The sequence below is a fragment of the Bombus huntii genome, unplaced genomic scaffold (genome assembly GCF_024542735.1).
Source record: "Bombus huntii isolate Logan2020A unplaced genomic scaffold, iyBomHunt1.1 ctg00000060.1, whole genome shotgun sequence".
Lineage (NCBI taxonomy): Eukaryota > Metazoa > Arthropoda > Insecta > Hymenoptera > Apidae > Bombus > Bombus huntii.
Window position 1 is genome coordinate 829,982 of NW_026099321.1, and position 21,043 is coordinate 851,024.

Genomic DNA, 21,043 nt, shown 5'->3' on the forward strand with positions numbered 1-21,043 from the left:
ATACACCGCGGGCCAGCCGGGAGCCAGATGTCCGCTCATCCTTGTTGCGTACCCTCAATAGTCCCAAGGACCCATCATAAATCCCAGTAATTTGGTAGCTAAGGTCCTTCAGACCCAACAAATATCTTTTTTCTAAATCACTTTCTAAAGACTGTTGTCTTCTACGGCTTGACACGGGAAAATTAGTTTTTCTCACGTACGATGCTTCCCACTAGCAACTTTCTATCGAGGGCGACGAGGGGTTAGGTTGGGGTTAGGTTGGGGTTAGGTTGGGGAGCATGAGGCGGATATGGGTTCTCAGGGCGTAGGACCACGCCCTGGGAAACCCCGATGGACCTGATATTCTCCTATAGTCGGGTAGCGGCTGGTCGGTGCCTTTGGTACCCGCCAGCTCGCCGATCCGGTGCGGAGAATTTCGATGAAGTAGGTGGGCCCATATCTGCCAAGACCACTCACCTCACCTTCTCGTGGGGCTCCCCGTCACCCTGCACCGGCCTTGACCGGGGTAGAGTGCGAAAGAGTGAGTGGCACCAGGATGGAAACTCGAGGACGACCTAGGCGAAACTTATAATAAAACAAAATGGATTGTGAAAAACTAAAGAAAAACGTTTACGGTGCAGGGGTCCAGTACCGGCGCCGTCGTGGGTAGTCAAGTGGGCCTCACTGGGTCGTCATCTCACGACCACGGCCGTTCGAGGGTGGACCGCCAGGCTCCCGGACGTGTTTCTGCGCCTGGCGATAATAGCAATGTTAGGTACTAATAAAAAAAAAAAAAAAAAAGAAGAAGAGGGAGAAAAAAAAGAGAAAGAGAGAGAGAGAGATAAGGAAAATATATATATAATAAATAACAACTAACATAATCATAACATATTATATATATTATATTATATACAGGGATACAGTATTCGTACAAAGGAACAGGTCCGAACGAAACATATATAAAAATATATATATATATTAACTGTTTTTGTATGTATGTACAGAACGGGTGGCGAATTCATCAACTCTGACATAGAGGACCCAGACGGGCCCGTACCCGCATTCGATCTGGAAGCGACGGAGGATGTTCAGTCTTGCCTCTGTGTTCGGTTGATACGTTCCGTCTACCATTTAGATAACGGTTATCTTTGTCAAGACTGTTTCGACAACCTAGATCCAGACGACCAGGACCTATGCGACGACCCGCCCACTCATTTCCTATGCGGAGTACCTGCAAGGACACAAATATCACACTGTCGTATGTGTGATATAAACCTAACGGACCTACAACCCGCTATATCATGCCTCCCATGCATGATCGTTTACAATAATCTGACTGACATCGAAAGAATTTTTTTAGTTCAAGGAATAGCAATCCGCACCGTAGAACTGTAAAGCACCTGTACGCTACGCACGAAACCAAATACTTATGCTATCCACCTGTAAACAAACAATATTTATAACTATACATATAATTCTCACTTATATTTACCAATATATATATACACGCATGTTGTAAAGTAGGCGATATCTATAACACTCATTTCCATTGATAATGCAAGTGACTCATAAAATAAGCCGTCATATTTACCATTTCACGCACATACACACACATATATATATATATATATATATATATATATATATATATATATATATATATATTCGAAGACAAGCTACATTTGTAATATCTATTCCTATTGATAATATATACTTATATATTTATAACAATAAAACAAATCTCATTTATACTACTTACCAATACGTATGCATATATGTATATAATTATAACCCCTTAGCATTCATAATATTTATTTTCACTGATAACATGTACGTAAAACCTAAAATAAAACAAAAGTTTTAATAATAATAATAATAAAAAAAAGAGGATGAGAAGAAAAAAAGGAAAAAAAATATATATATAGATATACAAATTTTTCTTTATATATATATATTAATAATAATAAAAGGTTATTCTTATTTCTAATAAAGTCGAGAGTAAGAAACGATTTAATAAATTGTTAATAGGAAGATGAATCACCTGGTCATCGTACTTACCCTCATCGAAATAGCATATGGCCTGGTAGGATACGACTGCAATGGCAACCACCTCAACGTTACCACCATCTCTTTAAACTCCATCGGGGACTGCAGCATACAGCCTGCGATGACTAAAACCCAAGATATTTATATTCAACTACTGCAACTCTCAGAATTTGAATTTACCAGTGTAAGGCAATGCAAGGTGCAAATAACTCGAATTATATATTACTGTGGCATGCACTCCCACATGTCGGCAGTGCATAACGGATTCGCTGAATACCTCCATAAAACAACCGCCCAACAATGTGCAAGGATGCACCAAGACGGCACGTTTTCACTCGGACCACAAAACCTTATAGTAGGCCTAAAAGATAATGCAACAGAAACAAGGTCGCTTGTCCTAGCCGGCAAGTTAACAGACGACGGCAGCTGCCAGGGAACACAGTATGCAGACCCATACGGGAGCTGGGAAAAGGTCGTCGTACAAACCACAGTAAGGATAAGTTTAAGATCAGCAGTTGTGCCAGTACGGATCGAGGCGAACAAAATTCTACTGAAATCAGGAACGGTATGTACCTTTAGCGAAGGAAACTGTCTAGACGCTGAGGACGGATACACTTATTGGCAACCACAACCGCCCTCGCCATGCAAATTTGATCAGTACGATGTGCTATATGAAGGAATTGCTACAAAGATCCAGGAAATAAGAACCAACAGGGAATCAGCACAACCAGTTTACGCACTAACAACGCAGGAAGTAACATTTGCACTAACTAAAACTGGAGAACAGCCACTGTGTGGATATACCCTACTATCCACTGAACACCCCAAGTTGTTCCTGTTAGAAACAACAAGAGGAAATACGTTCATCTCCAAAAGCAAGACAGCAGTCGAAAATTTGGATATATTCGCATATGTCAACTCAAAATTCATTTACGTAGAGAAACATATTAAACGACAAATGACAACATTATACCATGATATACTGACACAAAGATGCACCACACAGAAGAAACTAATAGAGAATGCTTTAAGCTTAGCAATCTTACTGCCCGACGAATTTGCATACACCATAACCAAGACCCCAGGACACATGGCTCTGATCGCAGGAGAAGCGGTCCATATAGTCAAATGTATTCTGGTACAAGTAAAGGTACGACATACAACAGAATGCTACCCGTTTGGCAAGGGAATCGCACCGCATTTCTAACACCAAAAACACACATCCTAACGCAACACGGAAACCATAGAGAATGTAGCGCAGTACTACCCACGCTATACAACATCGACGGACTCTGGCACAAATTCGTACCAAAACCAATGGAAACAATCGCACCACAGGAACTCCGCCCGGACGTGCGCCAAACTTGGCGATACTCAGCACCATCGTCGTTGGCCACGAGCGGAATATATACCCAAAAGGACCTGGACGCACTACGGGACCACGTCATGTTCCCGGCAGAAAAAACTGCAGTCTTGAACACATTGACCAGAGGAGCGACAGGAAAAACAATCGTCCCTGGAACAGTAAACATCCTGGGAATGATGGACGAAAACACATTAACGACAATAGCGAAAAATACCGTATCAAGCTCATGGACTGGTTTCATGGAATTTGGAACTGTCAGTGCAGCAATATTTGGAATACTCGTAATGTTTAAACTAATCAAGACGATAATAGATATAGCCATACATGGATACCAGTTACGTGAAACTTACGGATGTGGAATCGCCCTATTAGGAGCAATATGCGGCTCAGTCACCCACCTGCTACTATACCTCAAAGGAAGACGAAATATCAATGATCGAACAGCACAACCTCAAGGGATATCGATAACACCGGTAGTCACTCAACAACCAACGACATCTACATCCGCCTTGAACGAACTCAGAGACACCATCAGTCAAATTTCCTTTGGAAATTTGAACTCCAAGGGCGGGGGTGTCACGTCCCGCGCTCTGCACGCGCCGTAACAAGAACAAGAAAATCACTCTATACAAAACGCGCGAATAAGGGTTTGAATGCACAAACGAACACACGGCACTACGAAACGAAAGGAAGGATTAACAAAACGAGGGCGACTAATAGATCCAACCAATAAACAAAATATATATACACACAACTCTAAATAAACCTACCAATAACCGACTTGCAATTTGAAAACCTATGGTTCAATATAATATAAATCCAACCAGTATAAAATAAAATAAATAGAACCAGCTAATGGATTGAACGAGTCACGAATCAAACAAATAAACCAGGAAATAAGAATAACTACAAAAAGGGGAAATAATTGAAACGCCAGGAATACATGTATATATAAATATATTTTAATCAATCAACGCCGCAACAACTTGGAGTTACATATAAGTATAAACATATATGCCAAACATGTAATAACCTAGTAAATATTAGAGACAGTACTTCCAATACTATGCAACAAATACAAGATTATCAATTTATGAAATATAGGTATATATGAAATCGAAAACTAATAGTCTAACGAATACATAAAACATACAATATTGTATTATAAAAGAAATAAAGGTTACATTGTCAGAAATATATATATATATATATATATATATATATATATATATATATATATATATATATATATGTGTGTGTGTGTGTATGCGCATTCTACATTATTAAATCAAATTAGTAATCTAAGATACATACTTAAAACTAGCCTACATTCCGGTAAAGAGTTATAAAATAAGAACTACATTACGAAACATGCATGTCTATATATAAATAATCTATATTCTAAACTAAACTACTACTAATAATCTACAAAAGAAATAGAACAGACAACGCAACACTTGGGACTAAGTGACAACCTGTCAATAGGCCAAACGCTCAAAATAATTAACACCTCAACGACTTGAAGAATTACGTACAGAAATTCTACCATCAAACACAAATATGTAAAAACACATTAAACACACAATAATCTAGAAACAAAACCTTCAATACTATGTTGTCACAATACAAGATATATATGTATATATGAAATCAAATAATTGACACATAACCTCAAATACACAACATTACATCGCTAAAGAATCTAAATGAAAATCACACTGCCAGAAGAAATATGTATATGTATACATGTGTGCGTGCGTGCGTGCGTGTGTGTGCGTGCGTGTGTGTGCGCGCGTGTGTGTGTGTTTTATATTATCGAACACTCTATAAAATAAACTACTCAAAACAATAAATAACGCTATCGAAGAATTACAAAACATTAGTCATATTAAAATGACACACAATATAAATATATATATATATATATATATATATATGTATATTCACACGAACAATACTATTGTCACTTTAAAGTAATAATAATAACAATATTAATAAATAAATGTTCTAGTTGCGGTAGAATAAGGAAAAACGAGCGACAGACGGAAAATTACTTCGATATCAAACAAAACTACAGACCCGCCACTATAACTTTATTGATGACATTTATGAGCAGCCATGTTAGATTTACACGTGCGCATCGGAACAACTAACACAATAACACGCGTTATGGCGACAGGAATATTAGGGATTAATGGAAATCAGGCGCGAGAAACAAATCATGAAAACACATTGACATTTTTCTTTAATAAATTCTATGTGCAACTACACTGTCAGATACAAATGTAGAAAAATATATATATATATGTATAATTAATTTAAAAAAGGAAGAAATATAAAATTAAATAAATACACATATATTTAACAAACATAAAATAGATAACCTTACACTATCACATTTAAAATATATATATATATATATATATATATATATATATATATATATATATATATATATATATATATATATATTGAACATAAAAACAAAATACATCTAAAAAAATAATAATAATAAGGAACCCACGATTATCAAACAGCGAACCAACGAAATTGAAGCAGCTACACCAAATCAAAATCGAAGCAAGGAGCTCCAGGACAAAGTTCGCTGGACTCACGCATACACCAATAACGGACAACAGGGGAAATTCCCTTTCTCCCAGAAACATGGTGACGAAGATGTGCCTCCAAAACCTCTCCGGGAATTTCATTTGCAAAACGAACTTTTACACAACGATCGGTATCAACGACTTCAACCAGTGGGGGTTCCCACTCCAATACGACGGTCTCTGCATCGAAGAAACTCTCATCGACAGTAACAAAATTGTCAAAGCTCAATTCCGACGGGAAATCCACGGCCTCGGCACCAATGTCGAATAGTTCCTCCGACCACTCTGGTACTTGTGGTTCATCACAGCGCCGCATGCGTTTGATGGGTCTTCTCGAGTCGCCCATGGGTTCTTCGGAATCCCTCTTTCGCTTGCGCTGAAACAACACAATATAGTTTAAATAGAACGAAACAAGACGAATCAAGCGGACTAAAAACAAGACTAAATACGCACCAGAGAAGTCTGGATAGGAACCTCTGATGGAAATGCCTCCGCAAACATTGTTCAAACGTCGATCACCGAAGCCTAGGGAAACAACAAAAAAAAAAAAAAAAAAAAAAAAGGAAAAAGGATCAAAATCGCGAAAACAACCATAATATGCAAATATCCAAACTTACGCAAAATAACTCGAAGGAGGAGGTCCTTGTTGTGGGAGAGCAGCGGAATTGCGCGTGTTGCCCGAGCAAACATCGAAATGATAATGATGCTGCAGCCGCCAGCTTTTGCACGCGCCGAAGAAACACAGGTAACCACAAACACAGGGCTCTTCTTCGCCTGTTGTGTCCATGCGCCTTTTTCCTTGATCAGTTATTTCTCTATCTGTGTTTACATCGAGCTCGGTTAGTGCTTCGTCAGAATATTTTACGGGCGTTTCTTCCAGTGTAAGATGCTTTCGAGTAAAAACTTTTCCTTGTTTTGTAAGATCAGTGGATTGAGGCAAGACGCGTGGTTTAGCTTCGAATATGGGAGAGTCTTCCGTTGATGTATCTATTTCGAATCTTTTTGAGACAGGATAGCGAATCGCTGAGACTTCCTCTCTCTTTCTGATTGGTAGACAAACTTCCGGAGGATTCCTAGATAATGCGTCTGCGTTTGCGTTCGCCCTGCCTTCTTTGTATACAATATCAAATTCAAAGTCCGATAACTTCAATTTCCATTTCCAAATTCTCGAAGTAGAGTCCTTGATATAATGCACCCACACTAAAGGTTTATGATCGGTTACGATAGTAAACTTTCTTCCGTAAAGATATGGTCGGAAGTGCATTGCGCTGTAAACAATTGCCAGACACTCTTTTTCTATGGCAGAGTAGTTTTGTTCGGCGGAATTTAATAGTCTTGAGGCATATGCAGTCGGTAAATCTTTTCCGATTGGCCCTTGACTCAGTACACCGCTTATTGCATATCCTGATGCGTCTGTAGTAAGGTTAAAGGGTTTAGAAAAGTCTGGATATTGTGGAATGGGTTTTGTCATTAGCGCTGTCTTTAAATTATTGAATGCATTTTCTTGATTTTCTGTTCATTTAAAGGGAGTGTCTTTCTTTAATAGTTGTGTCAATGGTTTCGCGACCTTGGAGAAATCGGGTATAAATCTTCTGTAATATCCTGCTTGTCCCAGAAATTGTTTGATATTTTTCGCCCTCTTCGGCCGTGGAAATTTTGATACGGCTTCGACTTTCTTTGGGTCGGGTTTCACGCCATCCTCGCTAATTATATGTCCTAAATAATTCACCTCGTGTCGTAAAAATTCGCACTTATCAGGTTGTAATCGTAATTTAGCTTTCCTCAGTCTTTCCATTAACTTATTGAACTTAATTTCGTGTTCTTGGAGAGACGTGGAATAAATCACTATGTCATCCAGATAGACGAATAGTTCTATTCCTTGCAGACCAGATAATATTGAATTCATCAAACGTTGAAATGTTGCTGGGGCATTTTTTAATCCAAAGGGCATTCTTTTGAATTGAAAATGTCCGTATAGTGTCGAAAATGCAGTTTTGTGGGCATCTTCCAGTGACATACGGATCTGGTGAAAGCCCGATGCCAAGTCAAACGTGGAAAAATATTTTGCACTTCCTAATTGATCCAATATTTCTGTAATGTTGGGTAGTGGGAAAGCATCGCCTATCGTTTTATCGTTCAACTTTCTATAGTCGATAACTAATCTCCAGCGTTTATTTCCTTGCGAATCGGGTTTTTTGGGTACAATCCATAACGGGGAGTTATATGGAGATATTGATGGTTCCACTTGGACCTGTCAATTTATTTCTTCTCGATGTATTGGCGGATATCGATACTGTTTAGTATTGATGGGTATATTGTCCGTCGTGATTATCCTATGTTCCAGAACTTCGGTTGCTTCCAATGTATCTCCTGGAATATGAAACCTATCTTGATTATTACGAATCAACTTTTTAACATTTTCCTTTTTTTCTTCGTTCAAGTGTTCGAGTCGTAGTAACTCAATTATTTTATCGTATCTACTTTCCTTCGATTTTAAAACTGTATTACACGCTGTCCTAGGAAGCGGGGAGGGGTTTTCGAATTCCTTAATTACCATCGTCGGTGTTGTAAATTCGTAATTTCTTGAAGTAGTATTTATTACTCTTATGTAACCTTTTCCTTTATGATTCCTCACAACTGCATTTCCAAAATAAATTCCTTTGATCGGCTCGATTCTCGGAATAAATCCCTCTTTTATCTCTGGATTTGCGACATTAATTGAACACGTTACTGAACTTCGCTTCGGTATAATTATTTTTTCTTTAGTATCGAAGGGTATATAAATATTTCCCCATTTAATATGTTTTTCCTCATAATCTAAACGAGCTTTACAACCTGCAAAAAATTCGGATCCTGGGATTCGGTCTTGATAGATTAGCAATGAATCATCGACTACATGAAAAATAACCGGATGGCCCGCAACCTGTATTACCGTCTGCCCTAGGGAGACCAAGCTCGTTGCCGTAATTCCTCGCACTACGATTGATTCCTTTTCGTCGATGATGGCTGAATCGGGTAAAGCAGGTTTTTTGATAATATTAATTTCCGATCCAGAGTCTAATAATGAACTCGTCTTAGTTTTTAGATCTGGGGAAACTATTCGTGCAGTTGGGGTCGTTGGGGAATCATTAAATTTTACTGAAATAATTCGGAGAGGTCGCCTTCCGAATCTGAATTCAACTCCTGGTGATTTTCCTTCACCGGTTGTTTGTGCTTCACTCTTTCCCTTTTTTCTTGAGATTCCGGATTCTCTGTTTGTGACCTCGTTTGGTTGTGGGATAACTCCCCCACAGTATTTAATGGTTGTTCGTTCGGTCTTACGGTCGGCATTGCGTTCGCTCGGTCTCTCGTTATGGGTGGTGGAGTCGATCTCGCGGGGGTGGCAGCCCTTATTCCGTTTGTTGCCGTCGGCGCCGGTCGCCTGGTTGCCGCCTGTACTCTTGGGCGATTCGGCGTATCGTTCCTTCGTGGCTCGCCCCATTCTCCCGAAGGACGCGTTTGGTTTCCCGATGGTCTCGAAGTATAGGGTACGATTAATCCGGCATCTACTCGGGCTTTAAATTTGTAACAATCTTTGACTAAATGCCCGGGTATTTTACAATAATTACATGTGATATTTTGTCTTGTAGTATTCGAAAAATTCTGCGATGGAGGTACCGATCTTCGATCTTGGCGGTTGTTCCTGATATTGTTGTTAGTGTTCGAAGGGCGTACGTTGTCGCGTCTGTAATAGTTCGAGGGTGTCGGTCGTTGGGGTCGCGTTCTATCGGTTATTCGTCTCAGTTCGTGTGTTGCTTTGACGGCTTGACGATACGCATCTTCTAAAGTGTGGTACCCTGCTATTTTTACTCGCACATATACTTCGTTCGGAAGTCCTTTAACGAAAGCTTCTCTCGTTTCCCAATCTATGGTATCTTAGATATCGGGGGATATGATGCCGTAGTCGCCTCTTTCTCCGTCCATTATTGCCAATCTAAGATTTCTAACGCGATCCATATAATCTAATATGTCTTTCCCGGGTCGTTGAAATATCGTTCCTAATTCCCCTTTATATTCGTTGAGAGATTTTTTGGGCCGAGTAGATCCTTTAATTTATTTCCGAAATCATTTAGACTCATTAATTCTGTGTCTTCGATGGCGAGGAACGCGTGTCCACGGAGCTTATTTACTAACAATTTTACTAATTGAGGTTCTTGATATCTGGGAATCATATTTTGCGCGCGCTCACAAGCTCTTAAAAGGTGGAATACCGATGGTCGATATCCGTCGAACGCTGGCACCGATTCGATCGCGTCTTTTAGCTTAATTGGCTGGGTATGTCCACTCGGCTGGACCGTCTCTTTTTGTGTTGTCGGCGGCAATACGGGTGTTTTAGGTTCCTGTTTTGTTTTAAGTTCGAACATGCCGTTTTGTAGTTCGGCGAGTTTTGCACTCATATCGCGAAAGTTCGCATCCCATGCTTTGAGTTTTTCCGACAATGTCAAAACCATTTCTTCGTCCAACGATTCCAATTCAGTCGCCATTGTTTCTTAAATATATATATTTTATTGACAAGCGTGACAACTTTAATCCTCTGTGGAGCGTATCCCACCGCTGCCACCAAATCTGATGGGCTATGCCCGCACAGCTAAATTCGAATTCTGAGAGTTGCAGTAGTTGAATGTAAATGTCTTTGGTTTCTGTCATCGCAGGCTGTATGCTGCAGTCCCCGATGGAGTTTAAAGAGATGGTGGTAACGTTGAGGTGGTTGCCATTGCAGTCGTATCCTACCAGGCCATATGCCATTTCGATGAGGGTAAGTACGATGACCAGGTGATTCATCTTCCTATTAACAATTTATTAAATCGTTTCTTACTCTTGAGTTTATTAGAAATAAGAATAACCTTTTATTATTATTAATATATATATATAAAAAGATAAATTTTTATATTTATATATATATTTTTTTTCCTTTTTTTCTTCCCTTTCTCTTTTTTTTTATTATTATTAAAACTTTTGTTTTATTTTAGGTTTTACGTACATGTTATCAGTGAAAATAAATATTATGAATGCTACTTGGGTTATAATTATATACATATATGCATACGTATTGGTAAGTAGTATAAATGAGATTTGTTTTATTGTTATAAATATATAAGTATATATTATCAATAGGAATAGATATTACAAATCTAGCTTGTCTTCGAATATATATATATATATGACGGGTTTACATTAGAATTAGGGTTAGGGGCGTGAAACGAATCTTCGTTTGGATTACACGTCGTCATTATACAATAGAGAAGACATTGGCTAGTGCAAATACGATTATCATAGAACCGGACAAGTAACCGTGGTAATTAGATACTCGAGAAACTAATGACAATGATCCTAGGTTCAATAACGAATCCGCGGTCGACGGGATGATAGATGAACGTGCTCACAAAATCCAAGTCGGACGCGTAATATTCACTGGTCGTAAAGGGTTACACTTTTCATCGATAAGATCGCGAGTGGGAATAACTTTCCCGTGCCGATGATGCCACAGAGGAAAACTATAATGGGGTGTGTCTAAGGACACGAGATCATCGGATTCGTCGAGAAAAGCCTTCGTTCAGAAAGTAAGGGAAATTGGCGTTGCTGCTAATTGGTCAATCTCCATATCGGTGGTTAGAAAGAGATGCTAGCCGCCCTCGAGGGAAAGTTGCTAGTGGGAGACGCCGCTCGGTGAAAAATAGGTCTCCCCTATTTTCCCGTAGTTGGGACAAAGACTGTTTGAAGGACTTTAGTTGGCTAAATCTTAAGATTTATAACGGGCCCTCGGGCTAGCTGAACATGTACTGCGGAGACGCATCGACATCTGGCAATCATCTTACTCGAAGAATAGGGTCTGCGTGTGGCGAGCTACGGGACGGAGACCGTTGGAATGTTTACTGTCGAGTGTTACAACTATTTCCTTTTTAAGGAGAGCTATAGAATTATTCCATGCCTTTGTTAGACAAGGCGTTCATCCCGTGACCGCGGCTACGTTCGGCGACTGGCTGTCGCCTCGAGCCCAACCTCATTATCACAACTCTCGAACAATTACAATCGGATTGAATAACTACAATTGTTTAATTACAGCTATAGTAGACTCTCGGTTACAATGTTGCGGGATTAACCAATATTCCAAAGACTCCGGTGTTCTTTCATCTCCGACATATATATCATGAACTGTACATATTTCAAAGATAACATATCTGTGATAGATCGTAGTGCTTTGGCTTTTCTTCGACGAGGAATTACCAAAGGACGAATATTCATACCGCCGAACGAGATGGTGGTAGCATATACGTAGTAGGTTAAAGAAAACAAGGTCTGGCGGTCGCGGAGTGAGAGCGGGACGAATGTACAGCAGAAGCGATGAGCGGAGTGCGAACGAGGAAGTCTGCCCTGAGGGTCGTAGAGTAACGTGCGAAAGTATAAACAGAACAGCGGCGATAGAGTTTGACATTTCCTCCTCTTTCTGTAATTTTTTTCGCTGTACTCGCCCATTGTGAAAATAAACGAAGCTATGACGATTAATATTCGTATATATCATAACTTCGTATTTAGAATAGAAATAAGAATGATTTTCTTTATGCTCCTACTCTTTAGTAGAGAATTAGCTTACATCGAAAGCAAAACAGAATTGACTGTGAGCTAATATGGTGTCAACCGTTTCCGAAAACTCTTTCACATTTGGTTAACGAACGATTATTTGATGTTTTTCTTGAAATTGTTGAGAAATACGGTACCTTTTACGATGAGATACATTTAATACTTCACGATTATCGCGTTTCATTTGATAGAAAACACTTGACACGACTAGTCTCAATAATTCTAAGGGCAAGTTCTTTTTTTTTTTATTTATTTGTTGAAATTACAATCAATTCTCGCGTTGAGAATTTTCAGTAATTTTTTTGGCGTGGCGCAGTGACATGGCTGTTTATTTACAATAAGTTAATACTTGTTACAGATAGGTATAATTTGTAGGTATTATAGGTAAGTGCATATGCTTAGTTTGGATAACTAAATGAATCGAACGTTTAGGTCTAGCGGGTAGTGCCTCTTCAGCCTGCGAATCTGGTCCGTCGTGTCAAGTAGTCCAGTGATTAGAGGGTTCGGTGTTTGTTGACTCTTTTGCTATATCTGTCGCTGTATTTTGCTATTTCCGCTTTGACTGTGGGTATCTTGAGGTCGCGATGGATGGTTTCGTTGGTAACATACCAAGGTGCGTCTATTAAGGATCTTAGCGTTTTCGATTGGAATCGTTGTAGTATTTCGATGTTGGAGTTACTTGCTGTTCCCCATAGTTGGATTCCGTAGGTCCATACAGGTTTTATTACGGTCTTGTAGAGGGTACTTTTATTCTGTATGTTTAGTTTGGAGCGTCGGCCCGTGAGCCAATAGAGTTTTTTTAGTTTGTCCTTTAGTTGCTTCGTTTTATCTGAGATGTGTTTCTTCCACATTAGTCTCCTGTCCAGGATCATGCCCAGGTATCGGACTGTGTCCCTGCTAGGAACTGTTGCATTGTTGATGGTGACCTGGGGGCAGGTTTGTTTTCGGAGCGTGAAGGTTACATGTGAGGATTTCTTTTCGTTGATTTTGAAGCCCCATTTGTGAAACCACTTTTCCATGGAGTCGAGACTTCGCTGGAGAGTGGATGAGGCTATTACCGGGTCTGCGTGGGTAGCTAATAGCGCTGTGTCGTCTGCAAATGTCGCTATTGTTATATCGTTTGATATAGGTAGGTCGGCAGTGTAGATGGAGTACAGTAGGGGTCCGAGGACACTACCTTGGGGTATGCCGGCTTCTATTGGGAATGTTGCGGAAGTGGCGTCTAGGCATTTAACCATGAATTGTCTATTGGTTAGGTAAGATTTTAGGATGGAGTAGTAGGGGTGGGGTAGGATCTTTTTAAGCTTGTATAGTAGCCCTTCATGCCATACTTTGTCGAATGCCTGTTGGATGTCTAGGAAAACCGCTGAGCAATATTTTTTCTTTTCGAGTGTTTGGCTGATCGTATGAGTTAAGCGGTGGATTTGCTCTACTGTAGAATGATGTTTTCGGAAGCCGAATTGGTGATCTGGGAGTGTTTTCAAGTTCTCTAGGATTGGAAGGAGTCGGTTCGTGAGCATCTTCTCGAATAGTTTGGACAGGGTAGGTAAAGGACTGATTGGGCAATAGGAGCTGGTTTCGTATATCGGTTTACCGGGTTTAGGGATGAGGGTAATCAATGAGATTTTCCAGGCCTTAGGATAGTGTTTCAGGCGAAGGATAGCATTAAAAATCGATGTGATGATTGCTATCCCTTTTATGGGTAGTTCCTTGATTTCTTTATTGCCTATTAGATCGTGTCGTGCTGCTTTCTTGGGGTTTAGGCGACTGATTGTTTCTATAGTCTCTGCAGAGGTGAAGGGTTCGATAGGAGGGGACATTTGGAAGGGGGTGTGCAAGTATTCAGTAACGTCCGCGGCGACTTTGGGGGAATGGGGTTTGAATACTTTTGACAAGTATTTAGCAAACAGGTCGGCTTTTTCTATAGGGCTTCGCGCCCATCCACCTTGCGGACGGCGGATTAGTGGGATTATTTGTGGGGGACGTGTGAGTTTCCTGGAGGCCTTTCATAGTGAGTAGTTGGAGTCGGCTGTGGGGGATAAGCTGGCGAGGTATTTTTGGAAACAGTCGTTTTTGTAATTTTTTATTGTTTTGGATAGCTTTCTAGTTGCGTTGTTTAGTTTGCGTTTGTCATCCGGTGTTCTATGGGTCTGCCATACTCTTCTTAGTCTACGTTTTTCTGCTATTTTTTTTAGTATGTATTGGGGATATTCTTGTTTGTTGTTAGATGGCTTTGTCGGTGTGGAGAGGCGGATTGCGTTTATTATGCTCGTGTTTAAGTATTCCGTGGCTGCTTCGATTTCTTCCTTTGTTTTTAGTAGGGTGAAGGCTGAGGTTGAGTGTGTAAAGACTTCTCTAAAGAGCTGCCAGTTGGTGTGTTGGTTGTGAATGGAGCCATTAGGTGTATTCTCGATGATTGTTGAACTGACTGTTGCTATCACGGGAGAATGATCAGAGGAGAGATCAGCCGAAGAGTTGATCTTGACGTGTCTTGATGAGATATTTTTAGTTACGAAGAAGTCGAGAAGGTCGGGTATTTTGTTGGTGTCAGTGGGCCAGTATGTGGGTTCGTATGTGGTGAGGTAGTTGAGATTGTTGTTTATTATGCTGTTTAAGAGGTTTTTGCCTCTTGCTGTAACCAGTCTGCTGCCCCATTGGATGTGCTTGGCGTTATAGTCTCCTCCAGCTATGAATCTATTGCCCAGGGTGTCCAGGAAGTTATCAAAGTCTTCTTTGGCGATGGAGTGTCTGGGAGGGCAGTATACTGCTGAGGTGGTGATTGTGCCATGACAGTCTTCTATTGCTACGTTTGTTGCTTGGAGGTAGTCTTTCTGGAATGATGGAAATTCGTAGTGCTTAATACTTGCTTTGATTATTATTCCGGTGTCACCGTGGGCCTTCCCGCTGGGGTGTTGGGTATGGTAGAATTTGTAACCATTTATTTTCAGGTAGTTCTTGTCGGTGAAGTGGGTTTCCGATACGAGCATTACGTCGATTTGCTGGTGTTTTAAGAAGAGTTCTAGTTCAAGTTTGTGTTGCGCTAGACCGTTGGCGTTCCAGAGTGCTATGCGCCTTGGTTTTATTTTGCATCGGGGCGTGTTAATTTTTCCACGATGAGTGTTAGTAGCGATAGCAAGTGATTTATTTGCTCCGATTGTTTCTCTATTAGCTTTTCAAGCCTAGAGAAGTTGTCTGTGTTAGGTGGGTTGGGGACACTGTTTTGGGGAAGATTCCTTTGGCTGTTCGGGTTATTTTGGATGCCTTGTACTGCTTGGGAATAGGAGGTTGAAGTGGTGATGAATTTGGTAGGACTGGGTGTTTGGTTGGTTGAGGGGGTTGGGATAGTCGTGAATTTCGGCGGGCTGGGTGTTTGGTTGGATACCTTTTTTGCTCTGAGCTTAGGGTACCTGTTCGTGTATAGTGTTTTATAGGCTGAGCAGCCTTTGTAGTTGGCAGGATGGTCCCCTTGACAGTGGATGCATTTCGCTGGGGTTTCCGGTGATTTGGCGCACTGGTCAGTGGAGTGAGTGCCTGCGCATTTAACGCAGCGGAAAGTATGGTTGCAGTATTTCTGCGTATGACCGTACCTTTGGCACCTTTTGCATTGCACTATTTCATTTTTCACAAGCGGTGGTTCGAACTTTACTATCGCGTTCATTAGGCGACTGATGTTGTAGATTTCCTTATTGGTCGGCTTTTGTTTTATGTCTAGGAAGAATAAGGATAACGGGTCTTTCGAGACTCTATGCCTTATATTACTTACGTTGATGACTTCGTGGCCGAGTTTTGAGAGTTCGTATTTGAGTTCGTCTATGTCTGCTGAGTGGTGGATGTTTCGTAGGACCACCCGGAAAGGCCTTTCCTGTTTGAGTTGGTAGGTGTGGAAGTTGGCGTTCAGGGTCCTGAGTATCTTGGTGAGTTTTCTGTAAGCTTCTGGGTTCGTCGGCAGTATTTTTACTTTATTGTTGCTTATCTTAAGGTTATAATCCTCCTTGGAGATATCTCTCTCTAGGGACTTGATCATTGTCTGCATGTCGATGACGTCGTCCACAAATATTGGTGGGGGAGGGGGGATTCTCTGTGATTGTTGATTTGGTGGCGGTTCTACGATTTCCATGGCGTCGTTTGAGGATTCCAATACTGCGAACCTGTTGTGAGTGTTTATTTGTGTTGTTGTTTCTATTTTCCGTTTCTTGGTAGTATTAGCGTCGTTGGTGCGGAGAGATCTGCGACACTTCTGCCACGGGGGAGGTAGCGCGAGGTGGCTGCGAGTCTGCTCCGGAGAGCCTGTTCGCGATTGCTGGGCCATCATCGAGCTAGTTAATTCGGAATGAATAACTAGTCGTGAGGCTATGAGGCTAGTTTTCGGGTTGGGGTTAGGTGCGTGGGATTTTCTTCTCCCTAAAGGGTAGGGGACACTTGGCTGTGTTCACTTTCGACGGTTGGGCGACACGTGTTGTTTTCGGACTACGCTGGGCACTAGAGACACGTCTGCACGCTTCGGCATTCCACAGCGAACTGTCTAAGGGCAAGTGAATGGAAGCATAGCAAGTTCTCAACGCGAAAGCCGAATGTTTGCTGAGCGTTCGAGCGTCTAGCAAAAAATTTCACAAAAACTTGCTACCCATAAAGGGAACTATATACCCTGTGGTATATTTGACATTTTTATCTTAACAATAATTAACAGAATTGTACGCGAAAGAATCTTTTACGTATCTAAATGTTCTTTATTTCTTTCTTTCTGGTAACGTAAAGGGAAGTTTTGAAATTTTTTCAAGCCACAGTATATAACTGCACTGCCGTCCGCACGTGATTGTAATACCCTGCGTGTATGTTGCACTGTTGCTATTCTCATTTAGTCTGGCGCGTGTGGGTTCCGAGCTACATGCACATTCCATGTCTGTCTAAACGGAATCATGACATAACTGTTGTCAGTTTGAACGAACAAATCCACGAACGAATAAATTTATGTGGATGATCCTGTAGGTATAAAAACCAAAGAGAGCAGCTACGAATTTTGAATTCTCCAGAAAAACAATCCACATTTTAATGCTTTAAAATTAATTTTGTTCATTTTTCATGAAAGTGAAAAGATTTTTGAGATTTGGATAAATTATCTCAGTCTTTAACACATAATGCTAATACAAGCAAAGTCAGCGGATTGGAGTTTGCATTTGCGCGAGCAGGTCTTGCGGTTTTTCCTTGGTTGTGAATAATAACGATTATGACGATGGTTGTAAATAAAGTAATCAAGATCTTCGTTTTATCTTAGGATAGAGTCGATAGAAATTGAAATTAACGAAATGAGTTGGTAGTGCAAATGAAGCGTAATAAGAGGAGGAAGATTAATTTCGTCAAATTCAACGAGAATTAATCGTTTGTAAGAATACAAAAATATTGTAACTCGTAGGAAACGAAAAATTGCCGTCCAGTACCGATCAATTATTTAACTAGTAGATTTTTTACTGTAAATGACTAACAATGTTGAAAAAAGATGTTAGAATACACATTCTTATCCAAATTTGATTTTTACATATATCACAGGTAAAGTAATTAATATTTTCTTGATCTGTGCATTCGACGTGTACCTGTCTTCGCATTCGTCGTTTTTGAAATATTGAAAGCCTTAGCGGCTTGTCTTCGGGTCATTTTATTTTCGAGAGGTAGCTTCAAAGCCGTTGGAATTTCAGGCATTTTGCCGCGGGAGAAGGTAGAAAAACATCTTCTAATTTAATTTGTCAAGAGATTGAACTTGCAGATAAAAGAAATTTACTATCTGTACTGATCGATAGCTGACCGATAGCGGATTGCAATGTATATAATATACAAAGAAAATTGCAAAACTGAGGCTGCTAATTACAAATTTTAGTCATCACCTAATGGTTTTTCTTAATCCGAACAATTAAAAACTAATATTTTTAAATCATTCTATTACCTGAAAAATTTCTTTGAAATTTATTGATAACTGTCAAATCCTTCACACATTCTGTATGTATAAATGCATCAAAAACTAAATGTGGCGTCAACGCCACTATTACATGTAGTGCATTATATAATGTAAAATGTAGTTTTACTTTTTCACGACAACAATTTAAATATTTTCCACAGATAGCTTGGATGAGATCCGATTCTCGAGCAATCTTGACGATACACACACATTTAATAGCGCATAATTCACGGCTCTCAGTTACACATAATGGGCAATTCAAAAAAATGATTCCGGTGCTTATATGTGCCAAATAAACACCGAACCTATGCAAAGTCAGGTGAGTCAAAATTTAAGCACCTGAAATAATTCCAGTCCATGAGATGTATTTTAATCTTTATTATATTTGGTATAAATTAAATGATTATTTGATGTAATATGATGATATAAATATGATAAATTGTTTAGAGTATATTTGTAATTTATACAATCGAGTATTTGGCAATAGAGTACAAAATAGTAATACGAATACAATACAAAATAATAATATAATTTTGACATCTTTTACATTACAATCTAGTTATTTCCAGCCATTTCCAACAGCATGTACATGCACAAGTTTCAAATTTTGATCTGATAATAATACAGGATTTTACGAGCGTTTTAATATACTAGTTGTAAATATTAATAAAATCACGAAAAAGTTATAAATGTGAACCATTTGGAGTAATATCAATTCAGCATTCGCGCTTTACCAATGGATTGCAAAATCTAAAATTACCACAATTTGGCTACGTTTTCCTTACAACGAGGAAAGAAAAATGTTAATGTTTGGTGCAACATTTTGAATATAACAACTTAATCCAATCATATTTTTATGAACAAAGCTTAACAACAGATAGATATCTAATTTTCTTTGCAAACAATTTTTAAAAGATCAGATGTCTTCCTCATGATATTTGAAAAAAGCGTGTATATGTATATTTCCAGCAAGATAAATGTGCTACAATAGCGCGAGAATACCTTACACGATTTACAAGGTATAATTTTTTTTTTATTATTCAATTTGTACTTTACAATTTGTCCAGCTGGACATTTGGTAAAACAAGGTATAATGTTGACATAGTTAGGAAATACCTGAGATGTAGATCGTGATAGTGATAGGAAAAAACACTTAAGTATATTTTGTTACGTCGTATGGAACATCTGCACTTCAGCCGACGTTACCTGGCAGCCAGCGGCCCACCTACCTTCTTCCTGACCCTTAATAAACTCAAGGACCCACCATAAAACGTCAACTTCTAGCTCAATTGTTTCCAAATGTTTGCCAATCAACCTATTTGTCTAGAAGTATTTTCGGTTTATGTCCGAATTTGAGAAAAGTCCTTGATTTTATTAGGCTCTTAAAAATCACGGAGAAAGCAGGTAGTCACCGAATGGGAAAACCCAACACATGTCCACCGAAAACGACTGGTTTTCCCCAGGAATGAAGTCACCCCCGACCCGCGTTGGTAGGAGACTTCCTCATATCCTTCTTCATTAGCATGGGTCATAACCAATCGGCATCGCGGACGTTTACCCTCACTTCATTAACAAAAGGTGTGAATAACGAATCCGCGTTCTTCGTTCATAGGGCACACCCACATCAAGCTTTCCTTTGGAAAAAGATAAGAGCGAAGAGTCAGTCTCGATCAAACGTCAGCTCAAGTCAGTCTTCATCAAGGATCAACTCAATTCAGTCAACGAGTCGAATACAGTCAGTCGACACAACACATCATCATACGCGACAACACGAACAGAGTCTCAGGTCGTACTCATTCGTAGTCAGTTTATATCAACCATTCACTTGTATTACACCGAAGTTGTTGGATTGTGCAAATATATAATAACCTGTTAATAGCAGCGTTCTCTTCAAGTTAACTACCCTTATTATCCCAAAAGAAATAAGGGATTGAACGATTCGTGGCGTCGATTAGTCAATCGTAACGGGAATTTACGACTCCCGTTGGCGCACTTCCTCGAGATCGCGTCTCCCTACGAACGTGCGAATTTACATATTTAACAATATATATATGGCGGGTTAATGTTGAAATTTTGGGTGTTTGGGCGTTAATTTTAGTTTCTTTACATTTTTTTCCTTTAGGAATACCTGCACTTTATCATTTATGGAAGTTTTGTTAACAGAAACGAAAAATTTAGAAAAGATATGTATAATCAAGGAATCTCAGGATAGCACACTTAGACTGCAGATTTTTCTGTATGCAAAAGTAAGTCAAAGGAAGAGGATGAAGTTTTCTTGTATAAGGCTTTGTTTCTGCTTGAGCTAGCTTACAATGAAATACGTTCAGTGTGACAGAGTATCTACAACTATTTCAAACTTTAGTTTTAAATAAAAAAAGTTTACGCGCAAAAATAAGCTGGAAAAATGAAAAATGTTTTTTTTTCTTGTTTGACGTCTTATCCTGTCTGGCGGTATGGAATTATTCTGGAAAAGCCTGTATA

General features: G+C 39.6%; 2 protein-coding genes and 3 long non-coding RNA genes across 8 annotated transcripts in view; 2 read left to right on the forward strand and 3 right to left on the reverse strand.

The window, feature by feature from the left end:
• LOC126875922 (uncharacterized) overlaps window positions 1–21,043 on the forward strand; it is a 258,532-nt gene that overhangs the window by 81,133 nt on the left and 156,356 nt on the right. The gene's annotated exons all lie outside the window — the stretch shown is intronic.
• On the forward strand, window positions 256–20,443 carry LOC126875952 (uncharacterized). 3 transcript variants are annotated; one of them, XR_007693806.1, is made up of 4 exons: window positions 256–754; window positions 11,007–11,089; window positions 18,724–18,881; window positions 20,175–20,443. It is a non-coding gene; the product is annotated as an uncharacterized LOC126875952 (long non-coding RNA). The 3 variants fall into 3 exon arrangements; XR_007693807.1 differs by lacking the exon at window positions 256–754 and adding an exon at window positions 10,322–10,792; XR_007693805.1 differs by lacking the exons at window positions 11,007–11,089; window positions 18,724–18,881; window positions 20,175–20,443 and adding an exon at window positions 984–1,743.
• Window positions 858–3,196, reverse strand: LOC126875949 (uncharacterized). Its single transcript, XR_007693802.1, has 2 exons — window positions 2,038–3,196; window positions 858–1,820 (listed from the first exon to the last, which is right to left on the reverse strand). It is a non-coding gene; the product is annotated as an uncharacterized LOC126875949 (long non-coding RNA).
• The window catches only part of LOC126875946 (uncharacterized), a 96,457-nt gene continuing 78,636 nt past the window's right edge, over window positions 3,223–21,043 (reverse strand). For both annotated transcript variants that reach the window (XR_007693795.1, XR_007693794.1), the window contains exon 5: window positions 3,223–3,541. This is a non-coding gene — a long non-coding RNA (uncharacterized LOC126875946). The remainder of the gene's footprint in view (window positions 3,542–21,043) is intronic.
• On the reverse strand, window positions 4,231–8,243 carry LOC126875941 (uncharacterized). The gene is made up of 2 exons (XM_050638867.1): window positions 6,451–8,243; window positions 4,231–6,373 (listed from the first exon to the last, which is right to left on the reverse strand). The coding sequence occupies exons 1-2, from the start codon at window positions 6,496–6,498 to the stop codon at window positions 5,951–5,953; spliced, it is 471 nt and encodes a 156-aa protein (XP_050494824.1). The 5' UTR covers window positions 6,499–8,243; the 3' UTR covers window positions 4,231–5,950.